Source organism: Ursus arctos, unplaced genomic scaffold (genome assembly GCF_023065955.2).
Source record: "Ursus arctos isolate Adak ecotype North America unplaced genomic scaffold, UrsArc2.0 scaffold_29, whole genome shotgun sequence".
In the NCBI taxonomy this organism is placed as follows: Eukaryota; Metazoa; Chordata; class Mammalia; order Carnivora; family Ursidae; genus Ursus; species Ursus arctos.
Window position 1 is genome coordinate 14,043,740 of NW_026622974.1, and position 27,985 is coordinate 14,071,724.

The window sequence follows — 27,985 nt, forward strand, 5'->3', positions numbered from 1 at the left end:
TTTCATTTGACTGTAACATACACTAATTTGTTATTTTAAGAAAACCTAATATGGCAAATTTCAATTTAAGGTGATAAAGGAGAGAACCATCCATTAAGGCGGGTTACATCAGCCAGTACACCTCACCTATGCCATTGTCTGACCTCCATCCCTGACTCTTGGCTGGGTTAGACAAAAATTATGTTTGCCACCAGCACACTGTTAGAAAGGCTCATGGATAAAAGCACTGATGACTGGATACGTTGTTCATAATGTATTATTCAATAAAAAATACAAATTATAATCCTAATCACACTAAAAATTATAAATATATGAAAAAAACTTGGAAAGAGATATACCTTAATGTTAACTGTAGTATATATGAGTTGTGGCTTTACAGAGAATTAAAAATTACCTTTTTGTATATTTTTGTATCTTCCAAATTTTTTACAGGTGTATGAGTTTTGTAAAAGTTAAATTTTTAATGAAAAAAATAATTACCTTAGGCACCAAAACAATCTTATCAGGCTTCTCTCCCATTTGTCAGGTATAAGAGTTTAAGAAAACAGGAGGAAAGGAGGGATAGAGGTTGGGCTGCCTTGGATGCTCTGCCCATGGGATTTGGGCCCTCTGGTTACTCTCTAAGGGAGCATTTATCAGGAGAAAGGGGACTGGGATATGTTCTCAGTCCAGAGAATCCCATGCTTAGAGCAGGTAGTAACTGGGAGCTCTGACTTGGGAGTAAGCCTGGCTCTGCTCTTTTCTGTGTGTGGCCTTGTGCTTAGCCTCTGTCTCAGCTTCCCGTTCTGTACGGTACGCAGCCCCCTTGTGAGGTTGTTGAGGGCACAAGACGAGATAGTATCAGTTGCCTAGCAGAGTCACTGGCTCATAGTAAGTGGTCATAGTGTTTTCTATTATCACTGCAAGGTAACAGATGCAAATCGTCCATATGTACTCCATAAATCCTGCATGTCCACCTGCCATTCCTCAAACACATTGTCCATATTCTGAGCTCCATTATTATTATTTTTTAAGATTTTATTTATTTGAGAGAGAGCAGGGAGCCTGATGCAGGCCTTGATCCCGGGACCCTGGGATCATGACCTGAGCCAAAGGCAGACACTTAACTGCTTGAGCCACCCAGGCGCCCTGGCCTCCATTATTTTAGTTTACACCTGACATGTTCTTCTTCCTATAATTCCGTCAATTCTAAATTCAGTGCTTCTCAATTTTCATGCCTATAGGAATCACCTGTGGGTCTTGTTAAACATGTAGTTTCTGACTTAATAGGTCTAGGTTGGCATCCAAGATTTTGAATTTCTAACAAGCTCCCACATGAGGTCAATGTTGCTATCCAAAGACTGCTTTTAGTAGCAAGAACTAAGAAGGTCCTGCTGAAATCCAATGTCTGTGTAAAATCATCTCCAATGTCTCTAGCTAGAATGTCCTCTCCTTTTGCTTTCAAAGCACATCAATTTATACTCTCAGTTTGGCACTTACCGCATTCAGCCTGCTTTGGTGCACTGCGGTACGTGATTGTGTTCATGCCTAACGAAGCTCTCAGCTGAAAGCTGTCAGCACCAGCCCGGTGGTATGGGTGTGGTATTCCACCAATAATTGTCTAATGACCGAACTGAATGGAAAAGAATGAAATAATACTTTAAAATAATGTTGTGTTTTACATGAGTATTCACTTAGAGATTGTCGACATAAGTCAATCTAATTAGTGGAGATAGAGTAATGTTGTGAATATTTTCAAATGGTGAATATCTGATTGTGAATTTTTTTTCTTAAAAATACATTATCCATGTAGAATTTAGGGTGGGGTGATATATTGGATAGGATGACAAAGCCAATCTGGGATGATATAGCTTCTACAGATAATCAGATGAATGGGTAATAATTTGTTTTTCAAACTCTGAGTTTCTTGGGTCATGGTTTAAAAAAAAAAAAGCCTCCGAGTAAACCAGAGGCCAAAGTTGGATAACCTTGCATACAGGCTGGGCATTAATTAGGGGTCATTGGGGTAACATGGACTCACTCTGTTGAGAGTAATTAAGGAAAAGAATTTGTAGGAAATGAGGGAAGTGCAGTGGAGGTCTTTGTTGGAGGAGGTCGTCAAGAGGTTGTGACCTCTGCTTGACCTTCGGGCTGAACCTGGGCAATCAGAAGCTCCTCATCTCCTCCCCTGTCTCCTTGGAAAATATGTTCTGCCTATTGTTCCCACAGTAGGAGCCATTTCAAGGGCACAGTCCTGAGAGAGCGATGTGCTGGGGAGACCAGCTGGGTGGTACATGGGACGGAATCCTGTTAAGGCTTCTATACAAGCTTTTAAGATGCTGGTGCGCAGCTGCAGAGATCTACTAGTCCTGCGGACGCCCAAGACAAGCCTGTAGGTAAGTTCCCTTCCTTACTAAGCCTTCCACCTACTCTGGAGTAAGTAGCCTGCCTTCTTCTTCAGTCTCTCCTTGCCGTCCATGTATGGGGGTCAGTTTGTGAACCAACAATCTACTGTCTGTGGTATTTGCTGGTGGGTGGATAGCCGGTCTGCCTGTGGAGCTGGTTCAGCCTTGTATGGGCACCTCCTGCATAATTCTGACTTTCCTTCCCCAGAGCAGTTGGCATTTCATTTCCGGAGGACTTTCCATTGTATTTTAAAAATCCAATCAATACAAATAGAAAAGAAACTCCATTTTCAGTAACCTTTCCATCGCCTACCACTCATGTCCTTAGGGAAACCTAAAGAATTTTCATCAGTACTCTAAAAAAGTAGATAGTTGGATATACTGCAAAACTTTTCAACCCTTCACTCCAAATCCTCACCACTGCCAAGACATTCTTATAGAGAAATCATTTGGGGAAACTTAACTACTGTTTTTGTGAAATGGTCCCTGCGGGGATGAGGTTTATGCCTAACTTTTTTTTTTCTTTTAATTTAGTTTCTGTATCTTGTGCCTGGTATCCAACATTAGTTACAGAATAAACAGTACTTTCCAAAGACTGACAGGGTCAGCTGCCCTGGGAATGTGGCCGGTGACCTCCCTGACGGATTATCGTCCTGCAGGCTGCTTCCAAGTCAGTTGAAAGGTAAGCATTCTTTCTGTGTAAGTGAACGCTGCTTTGGAACACGGTTCAATTTCGACTGATAAATCTGAAAGTATATCCTGGGCACGCTGTCTCAAAGGGCATGGAGCTGTTACTTTGGGGGCAAAGTGATTTGTCACGTCAACACAACCGCAACAGCGAAGCTGCTAGGTTTAGGGGAGGAGTGAGCTACAGTGTTGCATCTTGTTGCTTTGATTAAGCCCTAAAGACACAGGAAAACTTCCATCCAGAACTGGTTTCTCAAGTTAGAAACATACATTGTAATTCTAATATTCAAAAAGTAAAGCCTTCCATTTCTGAGTCCTTTTTCCTGAAGTCTTATCAATTTAAGTTGGCTGTTGTCTTCACTCCTGAAACAGCAATGGTGTGAGTGTGTGTGTGTGTGTGTGTGTGTGTGAGAGAGAGAGAGAGACAGAGACAGACAGACAGACACTACCAGGAAGTTTACTATTCAAAGGATCTGGGAATATAGTGAGCGCTCCCAAATACAAGAGCAAAACCTTGTTCAGCTCACACATTGTGGATGTCCCCATGAACAAGAGAAAATGTATCCTAAGTCTCTCCAGAATTGTAGATGCTGAGTATAGAATAGTGGAGAAAATGGAACGTGCTGGAATTAGATCCCCAAGTGGTTTTAATCAGCTTGTATGTTATAGACTCTTGAGGTATGGATTTAGTTTTATATCAGAATTGCTGTTATTTCTAAATCATCATCAGTGTTGCTAGTAGTTTTTTTTAACCTCACATATTATTTTTCAATAAGTTTTGATAAAAGAGTTACATTTTTCAGATGCACACATTCAAAAAGCTAACACTTTTCAAAGTTCACACAGCTCTCACTTGATTGAACTATTTTCTAGTGCTCCAAATGAATGCTCTATCATCAAGAAATGATTTTATAAAGAAAATGTCTCTTCCCGGACATTGACTAAAATGTCTTTTCCACAGTCATTTTTAAAATATGGCCCAGACCCAAAATAAGGGCACAAATAGTATCAGAAGAAGTAAAAAAAATAAAAAAACAAACAAACAAGAAAACATCATATTCCAGTAGAAAAGGTTTATGTTTGACTGAAGAGTGGTAATTACAAAGGTACAAATTTGTTAAGCTGTTATTATCATAATTATCGTATCCTGATATTTTAGGGTTTGCTTTTGTGTCCACTTGGCAGATTCAACTTACAAAAATGTTTATTATATAGTGACAAATTCAACTTTAAAAAATTCCTCTGTAGACATTATCTTTTCACAAACTGGGGGCATGTACCGTAACTCTTAGCATCGTGTACCTCTGGCCTGCAGAAGCGAGAAGGGATGCTTACAAGTGGTGATGGGGGGACATTACAAGTCTTCCTTTGTTTGTGTCTTCCAGGTGCACAGACAGATGAGAAGACAAGCATCAGAGGAATTTTCCAGAAGAGTCAGCAGCTGCTGTTTGAGAGTTTACAGTTGCCAAACCTGATAAATAGACTCAGGTAGGGGTGCTGGGAAAACCAGAAAATTCTGGTGACCAGTCTCTGCATTTCGTTATTCACTGCTACCCCCACCTGCCCAACCCATTTGACAATCAGACAGAGCCTTCTAGAGACATGGGTGTACATTTTCAACCGGGAGCAACACCGGTAGGTCAACAGTTAGCTGTTTGAGGTCCATTCTTGGTGTTAGGTCTATGCTAGATTTCCATTTGTCTCTCGAATACCACAGGGAACACATTTCCAGTGTGGTTTTGGGGACAGGCCTGTGCTGAGCGTAGTATCCTGGTTCACCAGTAAATGGGTGTGGGGCTTACATGGGCTTCTGAGCGGACTGTGGCGAGCGTGAACCCACCCATGTCCTGCAGACGCTATGCGGAATGATAAACCCGTATAAAAGGCATTCACCGTCTCAGAAGAGGATGTCATCTTAATAAAAAGGTCTTTAGCCTTGGAGCACACAGTGAGGAAGGTTCTCAGTTGTCTACACCAGGCTTTGCGGAGGGTTATTTTTTCAAAAGAAAACAGCGTTTGTTTTCATGCCTTGTGGGTGTCTGCCTACCTTGTGAGGTTTCAGAAGTAGAGCATCTGTCTGCTTTTGCTGTGGAGACGAAAGTTCTTGAAATGGCACGTGTGGGGAAATCACCATGGAAAACAAAACAAACTGTATGTAACCCTCTGACCCTGTAGACGAACAAGCCATTTTAATAGCTGCAAATTCGACTTTCCCCCAGTTTTTGAATGTAGGCGCAAAATGACGAAATCTGAGCCGCCGAGATTTCACCCTCTGTAAGAGGCACACGGCGAGGATGCGAAGGAATGGAAGAGATGCCAGTGTTTTGACGTAAAGGTCCTTGGCTGAGCGTCATTTGTTCCACTTCTGAATGGCATTCTTGCTGGCCTGCAGTGGTGTAGATTTTAATTTCCTGTTTGGAGTAACCTTACTCATGTTTCTGGGAAAAAATCATAAATTTCCAGCTTAGAAAGGAATTACAGATATTTCTGTTTTTTTTTAATAATAGCTTTATTGAGATATAATTCACATACCATAAAATTCTCTCTTTTGAAGTGTACGTACAGTTCAGTAGTTTTGAGTCTATTCAGAGTTACGCCATCATCAGGACTAATTTCAGATTGTTTTCATCCCCTCCGAAGGAAACTCTGTATCTGTTGGCAGTCACTCCCTCCTGGCCACCATCCATTATCTTTCTGTTTCTATGGAATTGTCGGGTATTCTGGATGGTTCATATAAACCATCATACAAAATGTGGCTTTTTTTTTTTTTTTTTTGTGACCAGCTTCTTTTACATATTGTATTTTCAAGGTTTACCCCTGCGGCGTATATATCAATGCTTCATTTCTTTTTATTGACGAAAAATGTGCTGCTGTGGGATATTTCACCCTGCTTCACCATTCACATGTTGATAGACATTTGTGTGGTTTCCACTTTCAGACTGTTATGAATAAGGCCGTATCACGAACATTTTGGTACAGGATTTTGTGTGGACGCATGTTTTTGCTTCTCTCGTGTACATAGCTAGGAGTGGAATTGCTGGATCGTATAGCTTTCTGTAAAATGTTGAGGAACTGCCATGCTCTTTTTTTTTTTTTTTAAGCTGTACTTATTTATTCTAGACATGAGAGAGGGTGCTTGAGATACTGCGAGTTGGGGGGAAGGGGAGAGGGAGAGAGAATCTCAAGCAGACTCCCAGGTGAGCGCAGAGCCCAGTGTGGGGCTCGATCTCACACCCCGAGATCATGACCTGAGCTGGAATCAAGAGTCGAACAGTCCACCTACTGAGCCACCCAGGGGCCCCACCACACTGTCTTCTGAAGTGGCTGTTCCACTTCACAGGCCCACCAGCCACGGAGGAGGGCACCAGTTTATCCACTTGCTGCCAATGCTTGTGATTGTGATTTGATTTTAGTCATCGTACTGGGTGTGAAGTGTTATCTCATAGAGGTTGTGATTTGCATTCCCCAATCACAACATCTTCTCATATGCTTGTTGGCCATTTGTTTGTCTTCTTTGGGAGAAATGCCTCTTCAAATCCTTTGGCCATTTTTAAACCGGGTTGTTTGTATTTTATATTGCTGAGTTGTAAGAATTCTTTATACATTTTGGGTATAAGTCCCTTATCAGTGGAGTGATTTACAAATGTTTTCTCCCACTCTCCGTGTTAATCTTTGTGCCACAATCATTCAGACTTTGATACTATCTTCGAACTCACTTTTTTTTTTTCTAGATAAACTTCACATGGTCCAGGGAAATAACGGCTCATACTTTAGCAATCATCTGCTTGATGGCAGACGCTGGGTTAAGTTCTTGGCACACATTACCACATTAATTTTTGTTATAACATTAAGTGTTTGGTATTATCCCTTATTTTAAGGGAAAGGGGACTGAAACTCTGAGAACGAGTTTGCTCAAAGTGACCCCACTAGACAACTAGAAGGTGGCAGAATCTGCAAATGAGTCCCATTCTTCCTGCTTCTCAAAGTCTGTTTTTTTCCTCCTTTACCCCAGTAGTTAATTGTTTGAGTAACGTAAGTGAACAATCAATATTGTGTTCATCTGTAATATGATTTGTGTTGGGTAAATGCATTTTATTCCGATTTCCTACCAAAACTCATATGAATAACAGTGTATGACAAGTCTTAAGTCACATCCATTTGATACATTTCCCTCTTGTCCCCCCCCGTCCCCCCTTCCTCTCTCTTTCCTCATTTTTTTTTTTCTTTCCTTCCTCTCCCTCCTCTCCTCTTTCCTTTACAAAAATTTATTTGGTCCTTACTATGTTTAAGTGTCCAGATAAAATGATGCATAACTCACCCACCAGTGCTTGTACTACAGCAGAAGAGACAAACCTCAAATGAATAGATAAGAACACACTCAAAATATCATGTGAAATAACATAACGCCAGAGGTGATAAGAGCTATGAAGAAGAACACAGCAAATGAATGGACAAAGGGTTTGCTATTTTAGGTGGGGTCCTTGGGGAAGATCTGGATGAAGTAAGAAGGGAGCCACATGACTCTGGGGAGAGAGCATTCCTGTCAGAGGACGGAAAATACTTGTGGGACAGACAAGCAGAGAGGAGACCATTGTGGCCCCGTCTCTGCTGTTTGACCAGTAATGGACGAGTGCAAGCTTTGGCTTGGCGTACTTTTACCTAAAACACACAACCGCCCCCCCCCCCAAAGAACCAAAAGCTCTTGTCCCTAAAATATGTCTAAACTATCTTTAAACATACCTCTGTAAGTGGTTGGCATAGCTAGAATTCACCATCGAGTGCTGGTGCTGTTTACCCCCTCTCCCTGCTATGTCTGTGATGACTTACTTGTCCAGAGGTGCTAAGTGCACAGTGGTTGGGAGCGAGGGCCAAGGAACTTGAGTGCCACCAGTTAGTGTTGTAACTGTCTTCTTATTTTTTTTTTAACTCTAAAATGGGTGTATTAGAGTGCTAAGGCTGTGGGAACAAACATTATAGACTGGATGACTTAATAGAAATATCTTTCCTCCCGGTCCTGGAGATGAACGTCCAAGGTCAAGGTGTTGGCAGCGTTGGCTTCCTCAGAAGGCCCCTCTCCTTGGCTTGTAGATGGCTGCCTTCTCTCTGTGTCTTCACATGGTCTTCTCTAATTTTTCTGCTTTTTTCCTAATCTCTTCTTCTATTAAGGACACCAGTGATACTAGATTAGGGCCTACCCTAATGACCTCATTTTACCTTAATTACCTCTTGACATAGCCTATTACCAAATATAGTCATATTCTGAAATGCTGTGTATTAGGAGTTCAGCAGGATTTCGCAGGGTGGGGGACATAATTCGGCTTGTAAGAACAGTGAAAATAGTAGTATCTACTGTTGAGAGTTGTTTTGAGAATTAATTGAGATAATATATGTAAAGCCTTAACGGAGTTCCTGGCACACGGTGAGTGCTGTTGAAGTGTGCTAAGTAAGAGTATTGTTATCCTATTAGAGCCAGTCATGCCTATGTGGTGAGTGTGTGAGGCAAAAAATGTGAAGAGTGTATCTTTTAATTTTATTATTTTTAGTTATTATTTAAAAAAATCTGCCTGCACCTAGAATAATCTTCACCATTATAGCTTCTCAGTACACGTTTGCTAAAGTTAAACTTTTCATCCCTGGTGGGAGGGACATCACTGGTGCACCCCTCTCATTATCACTTTTCTTCCCCAACCAGCTCTGCACCCCACCACTCCTCTGCTTCTAACTGGATCCTAAATTTCACCTCTCGGCATTAAACCACCAATAACTGAGTTTCCTTTTGCAGCCATAGCGTGTTGTTGTTGTTGTTGTTTTTTCCCCAGCGAGATTTTGAAGTTACGTTTACATAAAATTTCAACTCTTGCCTTGCTTTTGACACATAGCAATCTTGTATGCTAGGATACCTATAAGACATCAATTGTCAAACCTGTTAGGGCAACAAGGGTATATGATTCCTTTTCTGGAATGCAGAGTTGAGCCAAAGGGGGCAGTCCCTTTCGCCTATGAGTCTGATACAGTGTTTCTGAATTTATCAGTTTACTTCTTATGAAGTGTTTCACTTATGGAATCCTCAGCCCTTCCGTCATGGTGTGGAATGAGCTCTCTAGCAACTCTGCCTGGCGACAGAAAACCAGCTATCACCACTCTAAAGGATGGAGCCCCACAATACATTTCCTGAAACATTTTCTTAAAAAGTGAAGGAAAAACTGATAAGAAACTTGCATTAAGGTCAGAAACAGGTGTTAAAATGTTTCAAACAGGCTGAGAGATTAGACCACCATAGAGATCAGTCTTGGCTTACTCTGAAAGTCATTTTTACTTTTTATTTCCATCCACATATCTGGTTGGCTACAAAAAATAGGGAGAGTTCATTACCATCAAATTACACAATTAATTTTCCTTAAGACATGTAACATTTTCAAATAATTCTGAAAACCTTTGTTCAGTTGGAAAAAATGATTTTCATCTCCAATGTCCTAACTTTGTTCCCAGCAGAAAAACCAGGGTCATGAAGAACAAAACCAGTTTTTTTATGAAGGGAAGCACCACTTTTATTTTAGGGGGTTTCTAAACATTTTTTGCCAACTTTTCATGGAATGAAATTGGCAGTACCCCTTGAATATATGTGTTGTGTGTTAACAGTTTTCACTAGTTATGCTTTTGCTCTTTTCCTGTAAGTGGCTTTTTAAATTTTTGAGCTACAAAATAATGGACCCAAACTGGAATTTGGGAGAACGAGGCTGGCTGATTTGTAATGGCCATATGACCATTACATTTGTCCTTTGTAAACTGCTTTATTAGGTCTGTATTCTAGAGTATATTTTATTCTGCTCCAACGGCTTTGAATGAATTCTTTGATGGTGGCTTTTTGTCACATGCATCCTTCATGGTTCAGGGAACCTAACCTGTTGGAATATTCTCCTGTTGAAGACTTTGCTTTTCTATCTAGTGACATTTATCATTATCTAAGGCCAGCTGCCTGACTTCTCTTCAGTGCTCTGTTTATGGGGTTTGAACATCTATAAATGGAAACACTAGCTAACCAGAAATTATCGCCAGGGCTTTCTGATAGTGTCCTGAGCGCTCACAACTTGGAATGTCCTGCAATATCTAACATGTAAGCACGTCAAGTCATTTTCTAGACAGAATCTGAATCTTTTTCTGTTTCTCTCTCTCTCTCCCTCTCTCCGTCTCTGTCTCTCTCTCTCATTCAGTTTCAACATGGAATTTGAAAAGCATGAAAAAGGAAGCTTATTAAATAAGAAATTAGAGGAGAAACTGATGGTAAGATGTGTGCGACTTAGCATACACAGATTTATAATGTAACTGACGTAGTAACAAAGCAGCTGTCACAGATGGAAAAAGTTGTACTAACTAGCTTGTATTTCCATGTGTTTTTTTTTTTTTTTTTTCTGGTCAGCAGCTTGAAAATTAATGAGTTCCATGAACTTTGCTGAACACAGTGTAATAAAATTATTAATAAAATTTCAGTACTAGAATGTGGGCAAATTTGATTTTAGTTAAATGATGTGGTTTACCTCCATTTCTAAAACTAGAATCTATTTATTTTGAGCCCTGGTTGTATTGCGTCAATACTGGAAGATTATTTCATTTATTGAGCTGAAGCTTAGCAAGTTTCCCTCAGAGATACTAGGAATATGCGTCAAGAAAAATATATAAGTATTATAGACTATTTTAATATTTTATCAAGTAAGTTAATGAACTAGTGTACAGATAAAGCTTACTCATCAGAAAGGTTTTATTATTTTGCTATGAAAGTTAAAAAAGTAAGTTTACCTTGATGCTGAGAAATTACATGTCAATGTATGAGGTTGCTTATATTTGCTCAAACATAAAATATGATATAGACTGGAGTAGTAGAATGTGCTGTTCTTGGTTCCATGTCCTGATGGGCATAGGAAGCTAATTATGTTTGGAAATGTACTGTGGATACAGAGTTAACGATAGAACAGGGCATGGCTAATTTTAACAACAGTACAAATAGTAAAAAGCAAGACTACATTAACTTTAAGACTGTGACTTCTTAAAATTGTGAGAATGCATTGTTCTGGATATTTGAAATAGAGATTTATGTACTCTTAATGATATTAAAACTTGAAAGATGAAAAAAACCCCAGAGGGTTGAAAATTCCTGAAGCGTGTTAGAATTTCAAAGTCTTGAAGAAATACATTGAATAAAATATAACTTTTTCTTAAAGGATTCAAGTTATCCTTTTGAATATTAGCTGTGGATCTCTGTTCCAGGTGGTTGTCTAAACAGTATTGACCACAGACTATTTGGATTTTTTACTATTTTGAAAAGCTTTGCATTATTATAGAATTAACTAGGGGTTTTGAGTCAAAAAGTTCCGGGTGACAGTTCTCACTCCACAACTTCAAAATGTAGGGCTATGGGATTTTGTTTAAGCTTTCTGAGTCACAGTTAACTCACTCGTAAGATGGGGAGTAGTAATACTAATTTGAAGGATGTCACGAAGATTAAAAACTATAATGTTTGAGGATTCCTTGGGATGAACCTATTATTTTCAAACTGTTTTCGGCCTGAGACTTAGAAAATACATATCCAGAGTTTATTAATATAGGAAGAGAAATCTGAAGTGCATTTCAAAGTAAAAGGAAAACTCGGATATGCCCACCTTAAAGGCTCAGTGGTTATAAAACCTTTATGGAACCAGATAAAGAATAAATAAATACATGAATAAAGAGTTGTTATGACTTAGTGTGAAATTTGACCCAGAGCTTTCTGGCACTCTCTTACGGGGAGTTTTGCAAATAGATACAGTGAACATGGGGCAAGTAAACAGAAGTGAAAATGGTCTCTTATTATGTGGGGTGATGTGATATAGACACATTGCACTCTCTGGGGGGTCAGACATTCTGCATTCTGGACTCTGCCTTGCACACAGGTATGAATCTAGAAGTGAGCGAAAACCTCTCCTTAGAGAAAGTAGCTGTCACAAAATTCATGAGCATTACTCTGGAAGAGAGATCTAGGGCTAGCCTCTGATTAAGTTCCAGAAGAGTGGAGGGAAATGTGGGACAGTTCAGAAGGCCTGGGAACATCTAATCTACACTGAGAAGAGATGGTTCTCGGGGCGTGGGTGGGTGGGGGGGAGGGAACACATTAGAGTCCAGTAGTTTGGGCAGTTGCCTCTACAGGCCAACAGAGCTACGTATGTAACCCAGATAAAGGAATTTTGGTGACACTGTTCAAGAAAAGGTTAACTTATATTCAGTATCTCTAAGAGAGCTGAATATATCTCTGAAATTATTTTGGTTAACTTGGGATTTTTAGATAAACATCTAAAAACTTCAACTTGTGGAGCATTGTGTTCCTTGCTAATATCAATGTAATACAGTAGGACTGGCTAGGTTGCTGTATACAGTTTAAAATATATTTTTGTAGAGTTCACTAGGTTCTGAAAATTATTAAATTTATTATAAATAGTCAAGTTTGTAAAAATACGGTTTTTAAAAGGAGAAAATATTTTTCTATTAAAATATTTAAATATGTATATATTATAATAGTGCTGAGTTATAATATGTATCTTCTTTAAAATTAGAGGTGTACTCATAAAGATTTTTATTATGAACAATGTTATGGAATATATCACACAATTAAGAGATTTACATGATTGGTTTTATTTGAAAAAAAATCCAAGGTGAGGTCTACAGCAAATAAGAAAATCAACAGCCTACAGATTTTTAGAATTCATCAGCTTATTCTATCCAAAGAAATAAAATAGGAGTATTTTTGTTTCCTTCAAGATTTTATTTAAATTCAAGTCAGTTCGCATATGGTGTAGTGTAAGTTCCAGGGGTCGAATTTAGTGATTTGTCAGTTGCATACAACACTTAGTGCTCATCCCAAGTGCCCTCCTTAATGCCCATCATCAATTACCCTATCCCCCTACCCCCTCCCTTCCAGCAACCCTGTTTGCTCCCCATAGTTAAAGAGTTTCTTATAGTTTGCCTCCCTCTCTGTTTCACCTTATTTTATTTTTTCCCCTTCCCCTATGTTCATCTCCTTTGTTTCTTAAATTCCACATATGAGTGAAATCATATGGTATTTGTGTTTCTCTGACTGACTTATTTTGCTTGGCATAATACCCTCTAATTCCATCCATGTCGTTGCAAATGGCAAGATTTCATTCTTTTTGATGGCTGAGTAGTATTCCATCACACACACACAGACACACACACAATCTTCCTTATCCATTCATCAGTTGATGGACATTTGGGTTCTTTCTGTGTTTTGGCTATTGTGGACATTGCTGCTATAAACACTGGTGTGCATATGCTCCTTCAAATCTCTATTTTTGTATCCTTAGGATAAATACCTAGTAGTATAATTGCTGTATTGTAGGTTAGTCCTATTTTTAACTTTTTGAGGAACCCCCATATTGTTTCCCAGAGTGGATGCACCAGTTTGCATTCCCACTAACAGTGTAATAGATTCTCCTTTCTCCCCATCCTTGACAACATCTGCTGTTTCCTGAGTTGTTAATTTTAGCCATTATGACTGGTGTGAGGTGGTATCTCAATGTGGTTTGGATTTGTATTTCCCTGATGCCAAGGGATGTTGAGCTTTTTTTCATCTGTCTGTTAGCCATTTGTATGGCTTCTTTGGAGAAATGTTCATGTTCTGCCCATTTCTTGACTGGATTATTTATTTTTTGGGTGTTAAGTTTGATAAGTTCTTTATAGATTTTGGATATTAGCCCTTTATCTGGTATGTCACTTATAAATAACTTCTCCCATTCCATAGGCTGCCTTTCAGTTTTGTTGACTGTTTCTTTTGCTTTGCAGAAGCTTTTTATCTTGATGAATCCCAATAGTTCATTTTGCCTTTGTTTCCCTTGCCTTTGGAGACGCGTCCAGCAAGAAGTTTCTGTGTCCGAGATCACAGAGGTTGCTGCCTGTGTTCTCTAGGATTTTGATGGTTTCCTGTCTCATATTTTGGCCTTTCATCCATTTTGAATTTATTTTTGTGTATGGTGTAAGAAAGTGGTCCAGTTTCATTCTTCTGCACATGGATGTCCAGTTTTCCCAACACCATTTGTTGAAGAGACTGTCTTCTTTCCATTGGATATTCTTTCCCGCTTTGTCGAAGATTAGTTGACCATAGAGTTGAGGGTCCATTTCTGGGTTCTCTATTCTGTTCCACTGATCTATGTCTCTGTTTTTGTGCCAGTACCATACCATCTTGATGATTACAGCTTTGTAATAGAGCTGGAAGTCCAGAATTGTGATGCCTCCAGCTGCTTTTCTTTTTCAGGGTCACTTTGGCTATTCAGTGTCTTTTCTGTTTCCATACAAATTTTAGAGTTGTTTGTTTTAACTCTGAAAATGCTGGTGTTATTTTGATAGGGATTGCATTGAATGTGTAGATTGCTTTGGGAAGTATAGACATTTTAACAAAGTTTGTCTTCCAGTCCATGAGCATGGAATGTTTTTCCTTTTCTTTGTGTCTTCCTCAATTTCTTTCACAAGTGTTCTATAGTTTCCAGAGTACAGATCCTTTACCTCTTTGATTAGGTTTATTCCTAGGTATCTTATGGTTTTTGGTACAATTGTAAATGTGATTGATTCCTTGATTTATTTTTCTGGTGCTTCATTATTGGTATATAGAAATGCAACAGACTTCTGTGCATTGATTTTATATCCAACAACTGCTGAATTCCTGTATCAGTTCTAGCAACGTTTTGTTGGAGTCTTTCAAGTTTTCTACTTAGAGTATCATGTCATCCGCAAAGAGTGAAAGTTTGCCTTCTTTGCCAATTTAGATGCCTTAATAGGATTCTTTACTACATATGCTGTATGGATTTCACCTTATAGGGGTAAGAGAATTGCTATATTTAGCTATTGACTCTTTTTTTTTTTTTTTTGCCTTGGATTTGTTGCTCTTTGGAGATTAGAAGTAAAGATTCATAGGAGCTTGACAATTAAAGGTGCATCAGTAGATAATCAGATAAGAAATATGATACTCGAATCCTTCTGTATGTCCTAAACTTATCAATCCCATCTAAATTTTTCACAAATCAATTGATATTATCCCAATTTTTTAAACATGAAAAAGAAAACTCAATTAGCATGGACTTAAAAGACATTTCCATCTCTTGAAAAACCAACGTATTAAGCTGTGCTGGATATTTTAGTCCTCCCTGATTCTGCAAAATCAGGGTACACTAAAGGTGATTTTTATGGGGATGCAGGGAGGGAGGGAGGTATTTTGTAACAATACAGTTCTGTTTGGTTGGTTCCACAATAATTGGTGTTGGAGCTGAATGGATCTTTTGTTTTTCCTGATGAGGTTTGAGTAACCATTGTATCATGTGTTCCCCAAAGTACATTCCTTAGAATTCTGATTTTCCAAACTGCTCTGCGAAAAGAGGTTCTGATCTATGCTCAAATGCTCAAAATATTTGTGAAACACTGTGTATAGAATGAACTACACAGCCTTATTTCTTTTTGGAGACTCATATTGTATTTTAACACAGTGAAGGCCTTGAGACATTCTGGAGGTTAATCTTGTATTTCTTTTTTTTTTTTTTTTAAGATTTTATTTATTTATTTATTTGATAGAGATAGAGACAGACAGCGAGAGAGGGAACACAAGCTGGGGGAGTGGGAGAGGAAGAAGCAGGCTCATAGCGGAGGAGCCTGATGTGGGGCTCGATCCCATAACGCCGGGATCACGCCCTGAGCCGAAGGCAGACGCTTAACCGCTGTGCCACCCAGGCGCCCCCTTAATCTTGTATTTCTTAAACTCCGTACCAATGTAATGTATTTTAATGTATATTTGCAATGACAGTCAATATTCTCTCTAGTGTTCTCTGGAACACATATTAGGAAGTGGCGTGTCAGTATATTAATTTTCTGATTTTATTTATGAGTTTCATTGTCAGAATAATGATGCATAGAATAATAATTTAAGCTGGATATCATTTATATCTATAAGGTGAAGTTATTTCTGTAATAGTGTTGAAAGTAAGTATATTTCTACTTAGTATGTTTTAATAAATAAGTAAAATTAAGGCAGTATATCCTGACTATTTTCCAAAATATTTTTCTCTTAGGTTATTAAATGCATCAGCAAAGAATTGCACTTACATTTATCTTCAACTACAATTTCTTAATGAAAAGGAACAATTCATGTATTAACGTAGTAAAAATGGTCATGCACCTCAGGATATTCTGAAATAATAATGTTTTCTTTCTTTAAGAGATGATAAGAACAAACACATTTTATGCATAAACCTAATAATTTGTATTACATTAGTATAATATGTCTCAAGAGACCATTCTATCTTCCCAAGTAATAAATGCTCATTAAATATCACAAAAGTAATGATAATGAGAAGGGTAAGTCATCCGATTCACTTTATATTGAAGCTTGGTAGAAGAAAATTAACACAGGAGTCAATTTCTGAATGTCATAAATATTGCTTTTTTGAGTAAAAGAAATTTTTGAGATTGAGAAATTATGTAATCTGACAGATTTTGAACAGGATGTATCTCATAGAAGGAGATGGAAACTTCAATTTTAGATAACTAAAATTTTATGTTTTATGTTTAAAGTTTTTCAACTTGTTTTGACTTTGGGGGTGGGAGTTTTATCCAAAGATTTGCAAATTTACCTATAATCACAAAAAACACATTATTCTCAGTTTCAGAAAGGAGATCATGCCACTTCTTTTTGATACAATGAAAGAGAAAAGAAATTGAAGAAAAACTGTGGTTAAAATGTAGAAACACAGAAAACTCAGTGTTTTTAAAATTTGTGATAATTCAATGAAGCACACTTTTAAAATAAGGTTCAATTAGTTATTCATAGCTTCATTAATACAAATAAAATTAGTTATTTTCTAAGAAATTTGTTAGCAAACAAAAAACATGGGACTGGCACTTGGTTATAGTTCCCAATGTTATTATCTGATGACAAGTCTGAATTTTGTTGGGGAGCACCTTTGCAGATGCTATCTAGTGTTTGTTAGGGAGAAAAAGCACAAAGAGCCTTTCAAATCAATGAACATTTTTGAATGCCTGTTTTGAACAAGACAGGGTCCTATGGACTGTAGTGGAAGCACACATGAGAGAGAAATTCTTGACCACCAAGGAGATTATTATATTTTATTATTTTTTAGTAGGTTATGAAATAATAATGGTAAATTTTAGTAGCTTTTAAGTGTAGAAAACATAAACATCCCCAATTCTTTTTTCTCACATAGACTTCAGACAGCAAGTCTGGCGTTATTCCTCAGAATGTCTTAACAGTGGAACAATTGTAAATATTTTATATTGTAACATTTTTTATTCTTTCATAATATTGACTGTTGGAGGTCACTGAAAGGACATGACCACTGGTTGACCCACAATGAGCTGGGACTCCAGCAGTTGGAGGTTCCTCCCCCTCCTGCCACCCCCTTCCTTGGGATATACATTCTGCCTAACATTCCCGTGGGAGCTGTTCTCAAGGAAGTAGCCTTGAGGGAGTAAGGCGTTGTTGATACCATCTGGATGGTAGAGTGTCTGAACCCAGTTAAGTTCTCTATACAGTATTTTAAGATTCTGCCAGTTGGGTGTGGAGATCTACTCATCTTGTGATGCCTAAGACAAGCTCATCAGTAAGTTCCTGGCTTAGTAAACCTGCCACTACCAATCTGGAGTGGTCTGTCTATTTGGTCTCTCCTAGTCCTCCATGTGTGGGGACCAATTTCAAATTTCACCTGGGAAGCTCCCAAGGTTTTGAATCAACAACTACATAATCTATTTTTCCAATTGTGTCTAACTAGAGTCATTGGTAACAGGTACTCAGTAGATGCTGACATGCTTGAAAAAAAAAAGTTTAGACTGCTGATGTTTCTGATGTGTTGTCTGGAGATGATTTTCAGTATGGCTTGAATGTTGGTTCTGATCCATACATAATTCCTGACAAGACAACATCATATAATAAAGTAAGTGGTAAATTTAGGTTCATAAATCTCTGGTGGTCAGATGCTAGATCTATGTGTCTTTATCATAACTGATTGCCCTGGATTCTTTGATTCTAATTTTGGTAATGACCAAAAGGAAGGAAAAATGAAAACAAACAAATGAACAGATGCCTTTTCTTCGGCATTTGATTATTTATTTTAGAAAACTCCTTCCCTTTCTCTGCCATTTGTAAGACTGGATCAATGACTCTTGCTATGTTCTAGATTTTACTAATAAAATTGCCTTGGGTGTCCATTTTGATGGTAGAGGATGTGAGTTAATTTGTCCCCAAACCTTAATTCCTCTATGATGCTGGCTCATGTTTGTGTTTATGTGTGACACCATCATGGAGGATGGAAGGCATTTGGGCATTCTTAAGAAGGCTGCTGGTCTTCTCAACATGTCTGTGGTGCCTACAGTGCATTCTGTGTCTATTTGGCAGCTCTCCCAGAATGGCCCATTCATTACCAGTAAATTTCGAATTTATTAATCCCTTTTCTCCAGGGAGGGCTAGAGTTCTGTAATAAGTTGACATCGAAAACACTCTGGAAATAATTATTAAAAAAAAAAAAAAACGCAGGTGGGCAATAATAAGCCAAATTTTATGGTAACTGCCTCCATAAATATCCTTCACCTGGAAAGCAAATGCAGGAAATTCAGAATTAAGTTTCTGTGTATTTCTGAACTCAGTGTCACTTCTGAATTTTTAGTAAGGTTAATTTATTCCCATTTCTTAGGGAGATAAGAATTCTCTGAGAAGTCAGTAAAGGGGTTGTAGGATTGATCAGTCAGCACCAGGTATTGTAGAGTTCACTGGTTAAGATAATGTTCTCCAAAGAACTGACACATCCCTCCAGCATTAATAAAAAGACTCTGGTTTTACTGCAGGTGAAGTATAGTTGCAAAGACTAACCATGAAATGTAATCACTTGGTAGATCAAAGTGAAAAGCTAAATAATTGCTCCTAAGTTTCTTTTACATAAGAAATAATTCCACCCTAACTTCTCTCTCTCTTCCTTTTCATAGAGCCAGTAACACAATTCTTAAATACTTGAAGAATCTGTAGCATGAAATAAATTTAAAAAAATAAAAAAGAGGGAGGAGACAAGATGCCATAGACCATTAGGAGTGATAGGAAATTACTAAGCAATGGGAATTGAATAGGCATATTTGCAGAATAATAGGCATAATTGCAGAATGAGGTAAGACCACAAAAATGGTGAGTTAGGGTAGGTGAGTACATGCAAGTGTTCTGAGTACCATCTTAACATCTATGAAAACTGAAACTCCCTGTGCCTTTGTGTGGGTGTATGTGTACTTCTGATTCCAAAGAAAAGGTCTTCCATCTCTTTCTAAGTGCCATCGAGTATGGTAAAAAGCATGTTGTATCTGAATCTAAGAGACCATTACTGGTGTAAATTGTGTTTATGTGACCTTAGACAAATCACATAACCTTTGGTCTCCTTCCTTACAGACTGAGAGGTTGGGTTGGATTTGCAAGGATTGTTGTGCTCTCTAGCATTTTATAAGTCTCTAAAAATTGTCCTTGCGCTGTGTGGTTATTAAATCCTTTCTATACCAAACAATGCCTACTTATACAAACATTAGAAACCTTGAAATAGATTATATTTTTATGTCATCACTGACCAAGTATAAAGTCAAAGTCCGTGTTACTAGATTATTAGATTTTTTTTGTAGTACAAAATTTCACAGTTCAGTACTCATAAATTGAATTGCACATATTTTTTATGTTTTCACTGAGAAGCAACAAAGATTTGTGAATGGGATCATGGGAGAACATTATGGAATAGATAAAGTAGCATATAAGTGCCTTAATATTCATTGCAAAATGTTGTCAAAATAAAAGTATTCTGTTTTCTCATAATACATAAAACAAAATTGATGCTGTGTTTTCATCAGGAATAAAAATTTAGAGTACATAAGGTCTGCGTTTTAAATATTATTTCTAAGATGGTTTCTTAAGCTCTTACTCATTCCCCTTTGCAGTTCTTACCACTCCTGGCAAAGTGCCTGACATAGATATCTTGGTCCCTGTGCAATTCTAATTTTAGTCCCTTTGCACTGCTGAAGGTGGAGGAAAAAGTGGACTGCACCCGAATGGCAAAATCCCAGCCACCATTTCCATTTTTCTTTTTCCTTTAAGAGAAATGAGGGCTGTGTCTGTTAGCACCCAGGGACGGGAGGAGAGAGTAAAGTGAAACTGATAAGGATCCAGATTTCTACTTTATGGTTCAAATGAAGTTCTTGAAGCCATCCAGTCCTTTGAAAACCACTGCTAATTAAAGCAGTGTCTGCTGATAATGTAAGTCTGAGATGCACTGTTTGAATGGATCTTTTGATACAGCTCTGTGTGTTGGTGAATAACAGAAGGGAGATGGATCGCAGGCTTTAAGCGAACGGTGCTTTCACACTGACATTTATAACACACTGTACGTGCGGTGAAATATTTTCTGGGTTCTCATTGTGGGAAGTACAATTACTTACATATCTAGTCGTTCTGCCCCAACTCTGGCTCCCTCAGGGAATGACAAATAGACTGTTGTATTAGTGATGTAATTACATTATAGAGTCATGGGCTTTATTTTGCTACATGATCTTCATAAAAAGAAGGAGATGATTTTTTAAAATGGTGAGAGGATGTCTGTGGTTTAATTGCCGGTTTTCTCCTTTATTTATAACCTAAAAATTTCTCAAGGGTACGTTCATCAATTTTCTTCTCAGTTAATGGGCGTTTCCTCGCATAAGTAGCTTCTGGGGAAGACGTCACCCCCAGTTTGTTCTTCAAAATAGGCCTCCTGCCCTTGTGGGTGTCAGAATGTAGCAATTCAGAGACCACCTCATGCTTTTAAATACTAACTTGGTGACATTCATCTCAGGAGCAGATGAGAGAGCCTGTATGATTGCTTTCCTAAACCTGTAATAATTTCTCTGGGATATCATGTCGTAGTGGGAGACCAAAGGAGGAAAATGTCAGCATGAATTAATAAGCTTATCACAGAAAGTGGGGAATTCTTTTAGAATGTGTGAAGGAAGCAGGGAAATAAAATATTTTTGTTCCTATTTTTTTTCCAGTTGAGCTCATGTTACAATCTGGAGATTCCTATATGTTTTGTTGTTTTATCTGCTTCTGCTCATCCGTCTGTCCGTCCGTCCGTCCGTCCGTCCATCCATCCATCCATCCATCCATCCATCTATCCATCCATCTAACCTGGGAGTCCTCTTCTTACAGCTTGCTGACCTTCTGGGCTGCCTGGACCCCTTTGCCTGGGGCATGGAAGGAGATGAGGGAGCTGGTCTTAGAGATTGGCAATGAATTCTCTTCTTTGCAGCCCTATTACAGTCATAACCCCTGTGGAATTTGCCTGCCTTGAGTCTAGTGCACCCTCCAGGGTTTGTAAAGATATTTATTAGCATTCCTTCCTGACTGCAGCTCTGCTTCATAGCAGAGCCATACACCTTCATCTCCTTTGCATCTTCCAGAAATTTACAGTGTACTTTTTCATGCTGACTGTTCTCCCCTTCAAAATCTGTTATTGTTGTGGGTTTATTCTTTTACATTCCTTTATTCTCATTTTAGTAGGGTCAAGAAAAGGATGTGAGAGAGCCTCATGTATTCTCTCAGCCATCTTGATTTATTCTTAAATCTCATCCTCCATGCTTTGTGCTTTCAGTAGGTGGTGAGTGTCTTGGAACATCTTTATTCTTTCTTCTTCATTGAGAGATAAATGGATTTATGTGGAACTGTTGCATAGGCTATGTTAAATGGCATGCCAAATAATATTCTGAGTGTATAACTAAAAAAATATTTTATGCCATTTCTAAAAGCTTGAATGCTGAAAATTAAGAAATTTCTAGTTTTTACCCTTCTTCTTTGTGCCATAGTGATTTTGGTGGTTAGATGTAATGACTCTAGGGTAAGGGTTCAAGTCTGGGCTCTTGTGTGCTCAACCTATATGAGCTATGGTTTCCTCATTTGTAAAATGGGATATGACTTACCTCCTGGGGCTTTAATAGGGATGGGAAGTGAGGATATATTTGAAAAGTGCTATGCATAATAAGCACCAGGAAACTGTAGTCATCAGAGATATGAGGATCACAGTGGTGTACAAGTGACTTCTTGTGTCTGGGGAACCCTGAGGCTGTGATTGTAGTTCGTTCTCTTCAGCCAGACCATGTGTGATTTCACACTGATTGTTAGGCCAGGGGCGATGCTTATTTTCCCACTAGGAAGGGTGCCATCATTCAACCTTTAAGTTTTCTTTTTTTTTAAGATTTTATTTATTTGAGAAAGAGAGAGAGAGAGTGAGCATGCGCGAGCAGAGTGGAGAGGGACAGAGGGAGGGGGAGAAGCAGGCTCTCCGCTGAGCAAGGAGCCCCATGCAGGACTCGATCCCAGGACCCTGAGATTTTGACCTGAGCTGAAGGCAGACACTTAACCGCTGGGGAAGAATATAGGTAAGTAGAAATAGAGTTAAGAAAGACATCATTGTGCTGGTGTGTGTGTGTGTGTGTGTGTGTGTAAAATGTTCAAAAGAAGAATATAAATGTGGTTGACAACACAGTCTGATTCAAAAAAGTTTTAAATCCAGAAACTATTTTGTTCAGGATATCATAATTTATGTCTCTTAACTTCATCTGGCATTTTTAACTCCCTGTACCTAAGATACTGTCCCAGGAAAGCAACACTTCCAATAGTTCATTGATCTCTTTACTTAAGAATTTTTCTATAAAACATACGGTTTCATACATTACAAGTAGCACTGGAAATTGGTACCACTTTTTTGGAGCATAATACTGACGTGTTAAATACTTACATAAGCACTGGCCAGACAATTGTACTCTAGGAATCTGTTTGAAGTGAAGAAATATACAAATATTTAATTATGATGATATTTATTACAACAGTATTTACAGAAGTAAAAATAATGGACACAGCCGGGGAATTAAATACTAATCTCTTATAAAATACAAGGAAATGTAAGGATAGTAGGATAGTGGAAGATACATCACTTTTTTTTCCGACAAAGATACAGATATTATGAACAATTCTTCCATGGACCCTCCAGGCTGGCAGACGACTAACGTGCAATCAGTGGATACGTTTGTGCAGCACGTCTCTTTGAGCTAAACCATAGAATCTTAATCATCTAAATAAAGGCAACAGTGCCAGGGATTGAATTGTATTTTCCAGTTTTACTGAAATTTCGAATAGCTCAGTGATTTTTTTTTCCATAATAAACTCATATATTTATGACTCCGCTGACTTCATGAGATCGTATCAGGGAAGAATTCAAGGTAAGCCTTTTTCATGTGAGAGCAGATTTACAGAAACCTTGAGTGCTTTCATCCTTTTGCTTTAACAGCATTACCACCAAGAGACAGCAAACTCCTCTTGGCCAGGAGCTTTATTTTCCTGGCACCTAGGGCTGCGACTGAGACACGGGAAGTGGTACTCCTAGATGAACCACATCGGCATGACTTGTAGATGTCTCTGTGTGTGCATGTATCATGCACTGTATCTGATTTGATAAGTGACAGGGAAGCCAAACCGATCAATCAAGTCAATCACTTCTGGTGGACTTTTAACTCAACCTCATCAGTTCTGCTTGTGAGTAGGAAGGGGGAGCATTGTCTTCCATTAAATCTCTATGCAATGTGGAGAACACTAAATACCAGCATGTTTGGTGCTGCCAGTTGGGCAGAGGCATCGGCACCCTCCACTCAGAGCCCTGGACCTTGGTGTGGCCACAGGCAGGCAGCCATGACATTGGTGGCAGAATTGCAGATTTGGGCGTTGGCAATAGCACTGCCACAGTGTGATGGCCAGAGTGTGATAGGAGGAAAATGGCAAGTTCCACATGTTAGCCAAAGCACTAGTTCATGGAGCAATTACAGAGGTTGTGGAAATTTCTCAGTGGATAGAAGTACAGCCATAGAAATACTATTCTTTTAAAAGATTTTGTTTATTTGAGAGAGAGGGAGAGACGGAGAGAGAGCATGAGCAGTGGGGAGGGACAGAGGGAGAGGGAGAAGGCGAGGGAGAGGGAGAAGGCGACTCCCCACTGAGCAAGGAGCCCCATGAAGGACTCTATCCCAAGGACCCTGGGATCATGACCTGGGCCGAAGGCAGACGCTTAACTGACTGAGCCACCCAGGCGCCCCAAGATACAATTTTTAATACTGTTTTTAATGATTAACTTGACCTCATTTTTGCTCCAAAAACAGGTTATATTTATAATTCCCTTGTGAAAATTCAGTACTACCAAAAAAATGGTGTTTAGTACTAGGTATTTTCAGATACCTGGAAATTCTTTACCACTGGCAGTTATGATTAACAAGGTACTTAGGAAATTAATAAAATCTGCGTTACCCTTTGGGGATTTTCATGTTTATTTTTAATGAGTTTATGTATTGCTTAGACTCTTTTTCTTATCCTACCAAATTCCAGGGCTGAGAGGTAGATTCTCCTCAATCATGATATTCAGCAATAGCAGCTGTAGAGAGGGAGTACTTCTAGATATTTGGAATTTTCGTGCAGTTTTTAAAAAAGATTTTATTTATTTATCTGACAGAGAGAGAGACAGCCAGTGAGAGAGGGAATACAAGCAAGGGGAGTGGGAGAGGAAGAAGCAGGCTCCCAGCGGAGGAGGCTGATGCGGGGCTCGATTCCAGAATGCCGGGATCACGCCCTGAGCCAAAGGCAGACGCTTAACGACTGTGCCACCCAGGCGCCCCTGGAATTTTTGTGCATTTGGTTTTGGTTTGTTTTTATAATACTTGAGATGTAAAGGGGATTATTTTTTGGTTCCCCATGTATTTAAATTCCCCAGGTACAATTTTAGGTTGATACTTAACAAAAAATGTAGGAAGGAATGAGACTATTGTCATTCTAAAGGCACTAAGCATGCTGACATTTTTCTGATTACTCCTTTTTTGTTGATGTTTTAGCATTAATAATGAGACAGCTATTGGTGTTTTAATCCAGTAGTCTAAATATTTTAAGACATTATTCTTGCAAAGCATTTAATTGAATTTTTAATGTAACACCAAGCTTGAAAACCAAATATCTTTTGACCGATAGTTTAAGAGAAACTGAATAATTCTGCCTACGTGATGATTTTGATAATAGCTGGAGCACGTTTCACATTCCAAGAAGTAGACAAAGCACTTATCTTGCTATCATCACCACAACTCTTGGTATTATTTCCATTTTTATAGTTGAAATAACTGAATCTTAAGTCAGTGGCTTAGGACACATAGCAAGCCAGTGGAAGACTTTGAGCTCAGGACAAGCTGGGTCCAGAAGCTGCTCTTCTAACCACCCTGTACCCTTCTCATTGAACAGATCCAGAACCTCAGCTCCAGCCCTATGGTGATCTCCTGTTTTCCTCAGAGCACACATATACTTGGAGTTTATTCCAACTCACAACAATAAAATAACCCAAACTGATATTTACCTCAAGGAGACTTCATTATTCTTTGTTGAAAGATTAGGCTAATGTTTGGCCATTGTGGAAAGGAGTAAAATGTTACTACTATGGACTGTGCATGAGTAATAGTACTTCAGCACTCTCCTCCCGAATTCACTTAACACCTATTAAAACAATTGCCCTTTAAATAGGGAAATACATTTTGATAACATTGAATTTTCACTAGAAATATAGTTAGAGAGGTGATAACTTTTACATAATATCAGGAGTAGTCTTTCAACATCTCGGTTACTATTTCGGGGTTTAACTTCTCAGTCAACTATATTGTTGGGCCTGAGATGCTCAAGATTCTGATTCCAATTGCAATGAACCTGGAATGGTTTCCCCACACGACCAAGCAATTCTCAGACACCAGATGGTTGTCCTACAATCCAACTAAATTCTTTGTTTTAAAAAAAATTTTTTCCTTCAAATTCTTATTTAAATTCTAGTTAGTAAACCTACAGTACAATATTGGTTTCAGGAGTAGAATTCAGTGGTTCATCACTTACCTACAACACCCATGTTCATCAAAATAAGTGCCCTGCATAATGCCCGTCATGCATCTAGCCCATCTCCCACCCACCCACCCATCTCCATCAGTTCTGTTTGTTTTCTATCATTAAGAGTCTCCTATGGTTTCCCCCCAACTCTCTTTTTTTCCTCCCCCCATATGTTCATCTGTCTTGTTTCTTAAATTCCTCATGTGAGTGAAATCGTATGTTATTAGCCTTTCTCTGACTGACTTATTTTGCTTAGTATAATACACTGTAACTCCACCCACGTCGTCACAAATGGCAAGATTTCATACTTTTTGATGGCTGAGTAGTATTCCATTGTGTATATATATCACATCTTCTTTATCAATTCATCTGTCAATGGACACTTGGGCTCTTTCCATTGTTTGGTTATTGCTGATGATATTGCTATAAACATGGGGGTGCATGTACCCCTTCCAATCTGTATTTTTGTTTCCTTTGTGTAAACACCTACTAGTGCAAATACTGGATCATAGGATAGTTCTATTTTTAACTTTTTGAGGAACCTCCATACTGTTTTCCAGAGTGGCTGCACCAGTTTGCACTCCCACCAACAGTGTAAGAGGGTTCTCCTTTCTCTGCATCTTTGCAACACCTATTGTTTCTTGTGTTGCTAATTTTAGCCATTCTGACAGGTGTGAGGTGGTATCTCATCACAGTTTTGTATTCTCTGATGATGAGTGATGTTGAGTATCTTTTTATGTGTCTGTTGGCCATCTGGATATCTTCTTTGGCAAAATGTCTATTCATGTCTTCTGCCCATTTCTTAGCTGGATTATTTGTTTTTTGGGTGTTGAGTTTGGCAAGTTCTTTATGGATTTTGGATACTAACTCTTTATCAGAGATGTCATTTATAAATATCTTCTCCCATTCCACAGGTTGCCTTTTGATTTTGTTGATTGTTTCCTTCACTGTGCAGAAGGTTTTTATCCTGATGAAGTTCCAATTATTCATTTTTGCTTTTGTTTCCCTTGCCTTCAGTGATGTGTCTAGTAAGAAGTTACTGTGGCTGAAGTCAAAGAAGATGCTGCCTGTGTTCTCCTCTAGGATTTTGATGGTTTCCTGTCTAACTTTTAGGCCTTTCATCCATTTTGAATTTATTTTTGTGTATGGTGTAAGAAAGTGGTCCAGTTTCATTCTTCTGCACATGGATGTCCAGTTTTCCCAACACCATTTGTTGAAGAGACTGTCTTCTTTCCATTGGATATTCTTTCCTGCATTGTCGAAGATTAGTTGACCATAGAGTTGAGGGTCCATTTCTGGGTTCTCTATTCTGTTCCACTGATCTATGTGTCTGTTTTTGTGCCAGTACCATACTGTCTTGATGACTACAGCTTTGTAATAGAGCTTGAAGTCTGGAATTGTGATGCCTCTAGCTTTGCTTTGCTCTTTCAGGGTCAGTTTGACTATTTGGGGTCTTTTCTGGGTCCATATGAATTTTAGGATTGTTTGTTCTAGCTGCGTGAAAAGTACTGGTGTTATTTTGATAGGGATTGCATTGAATGTATAGATTGCTTTGGGCAGTATAGACATTTTAAGAAGGTTTGTTCTTCCAGTCCATGAGCATGGAATGTCTTTCTTTTTCTTTGTGTGATCTTCAATTTCTTTCATAAGTGTTCTATAGTTTTCAGAGTACAGATCTTTTATCTCCTTGGTTAGATTTATTCCTAGGTATTTTTTGTTTTTTGATGCAATTGTAAATGGGATCGATACCTTGATTTCTTTTTCTGCTGTTTCATTATTTGTGTATAGAAATGCAATGTATTTCTGTACATTGATCTTATATCCTGCAACTTTGCTGAATTCATGTATTGGTTTTAGCAATTTTTCAGTGGCATCTTTCAGGTTTTCTACATGGACTGTCACGTTGTCTGCAAATAGTAAAAGTTTG

At 38.5% G+C, this 27,985-nt stretch overlaps 1 protein-coding gene across 16 annotated transcripts in view; it reads left to right on the forward strand.

Moving 5' to 3' along the window:
• Window positions 1-10,078: 10,078 nt before the first annotated feature.
• The window catches only part of MLIP (muscular LMNA interacting protein), a 240,849-nt gene continuing 222,942 nt past the window's right edge, over window positions 10,079-27,985 (forward strand). For 3 of the 16 annotated variants that reach the window (XM_057303877.1, XM_057303878.1, XM_048219721.2), the window contains exon 1: window positions 10,079-10,185. In XM_057303877.1, coding sequence (XP_057159860.1) covers window positions 10,094-10,185 — 92 coding nt within the window. In that variant the 5' untranslated portion in view covers window positions 10,079-10,093. Of the gene's footprint in view, window positions 10,353-20,110; window positions 20,389-27,985 lie in introns of those variants that run through there. The other 13 variants (XM_044387148.3, XM_048219718.2, XM_048219714.2 and 10 more) reach the window with 8 other exon arrangements.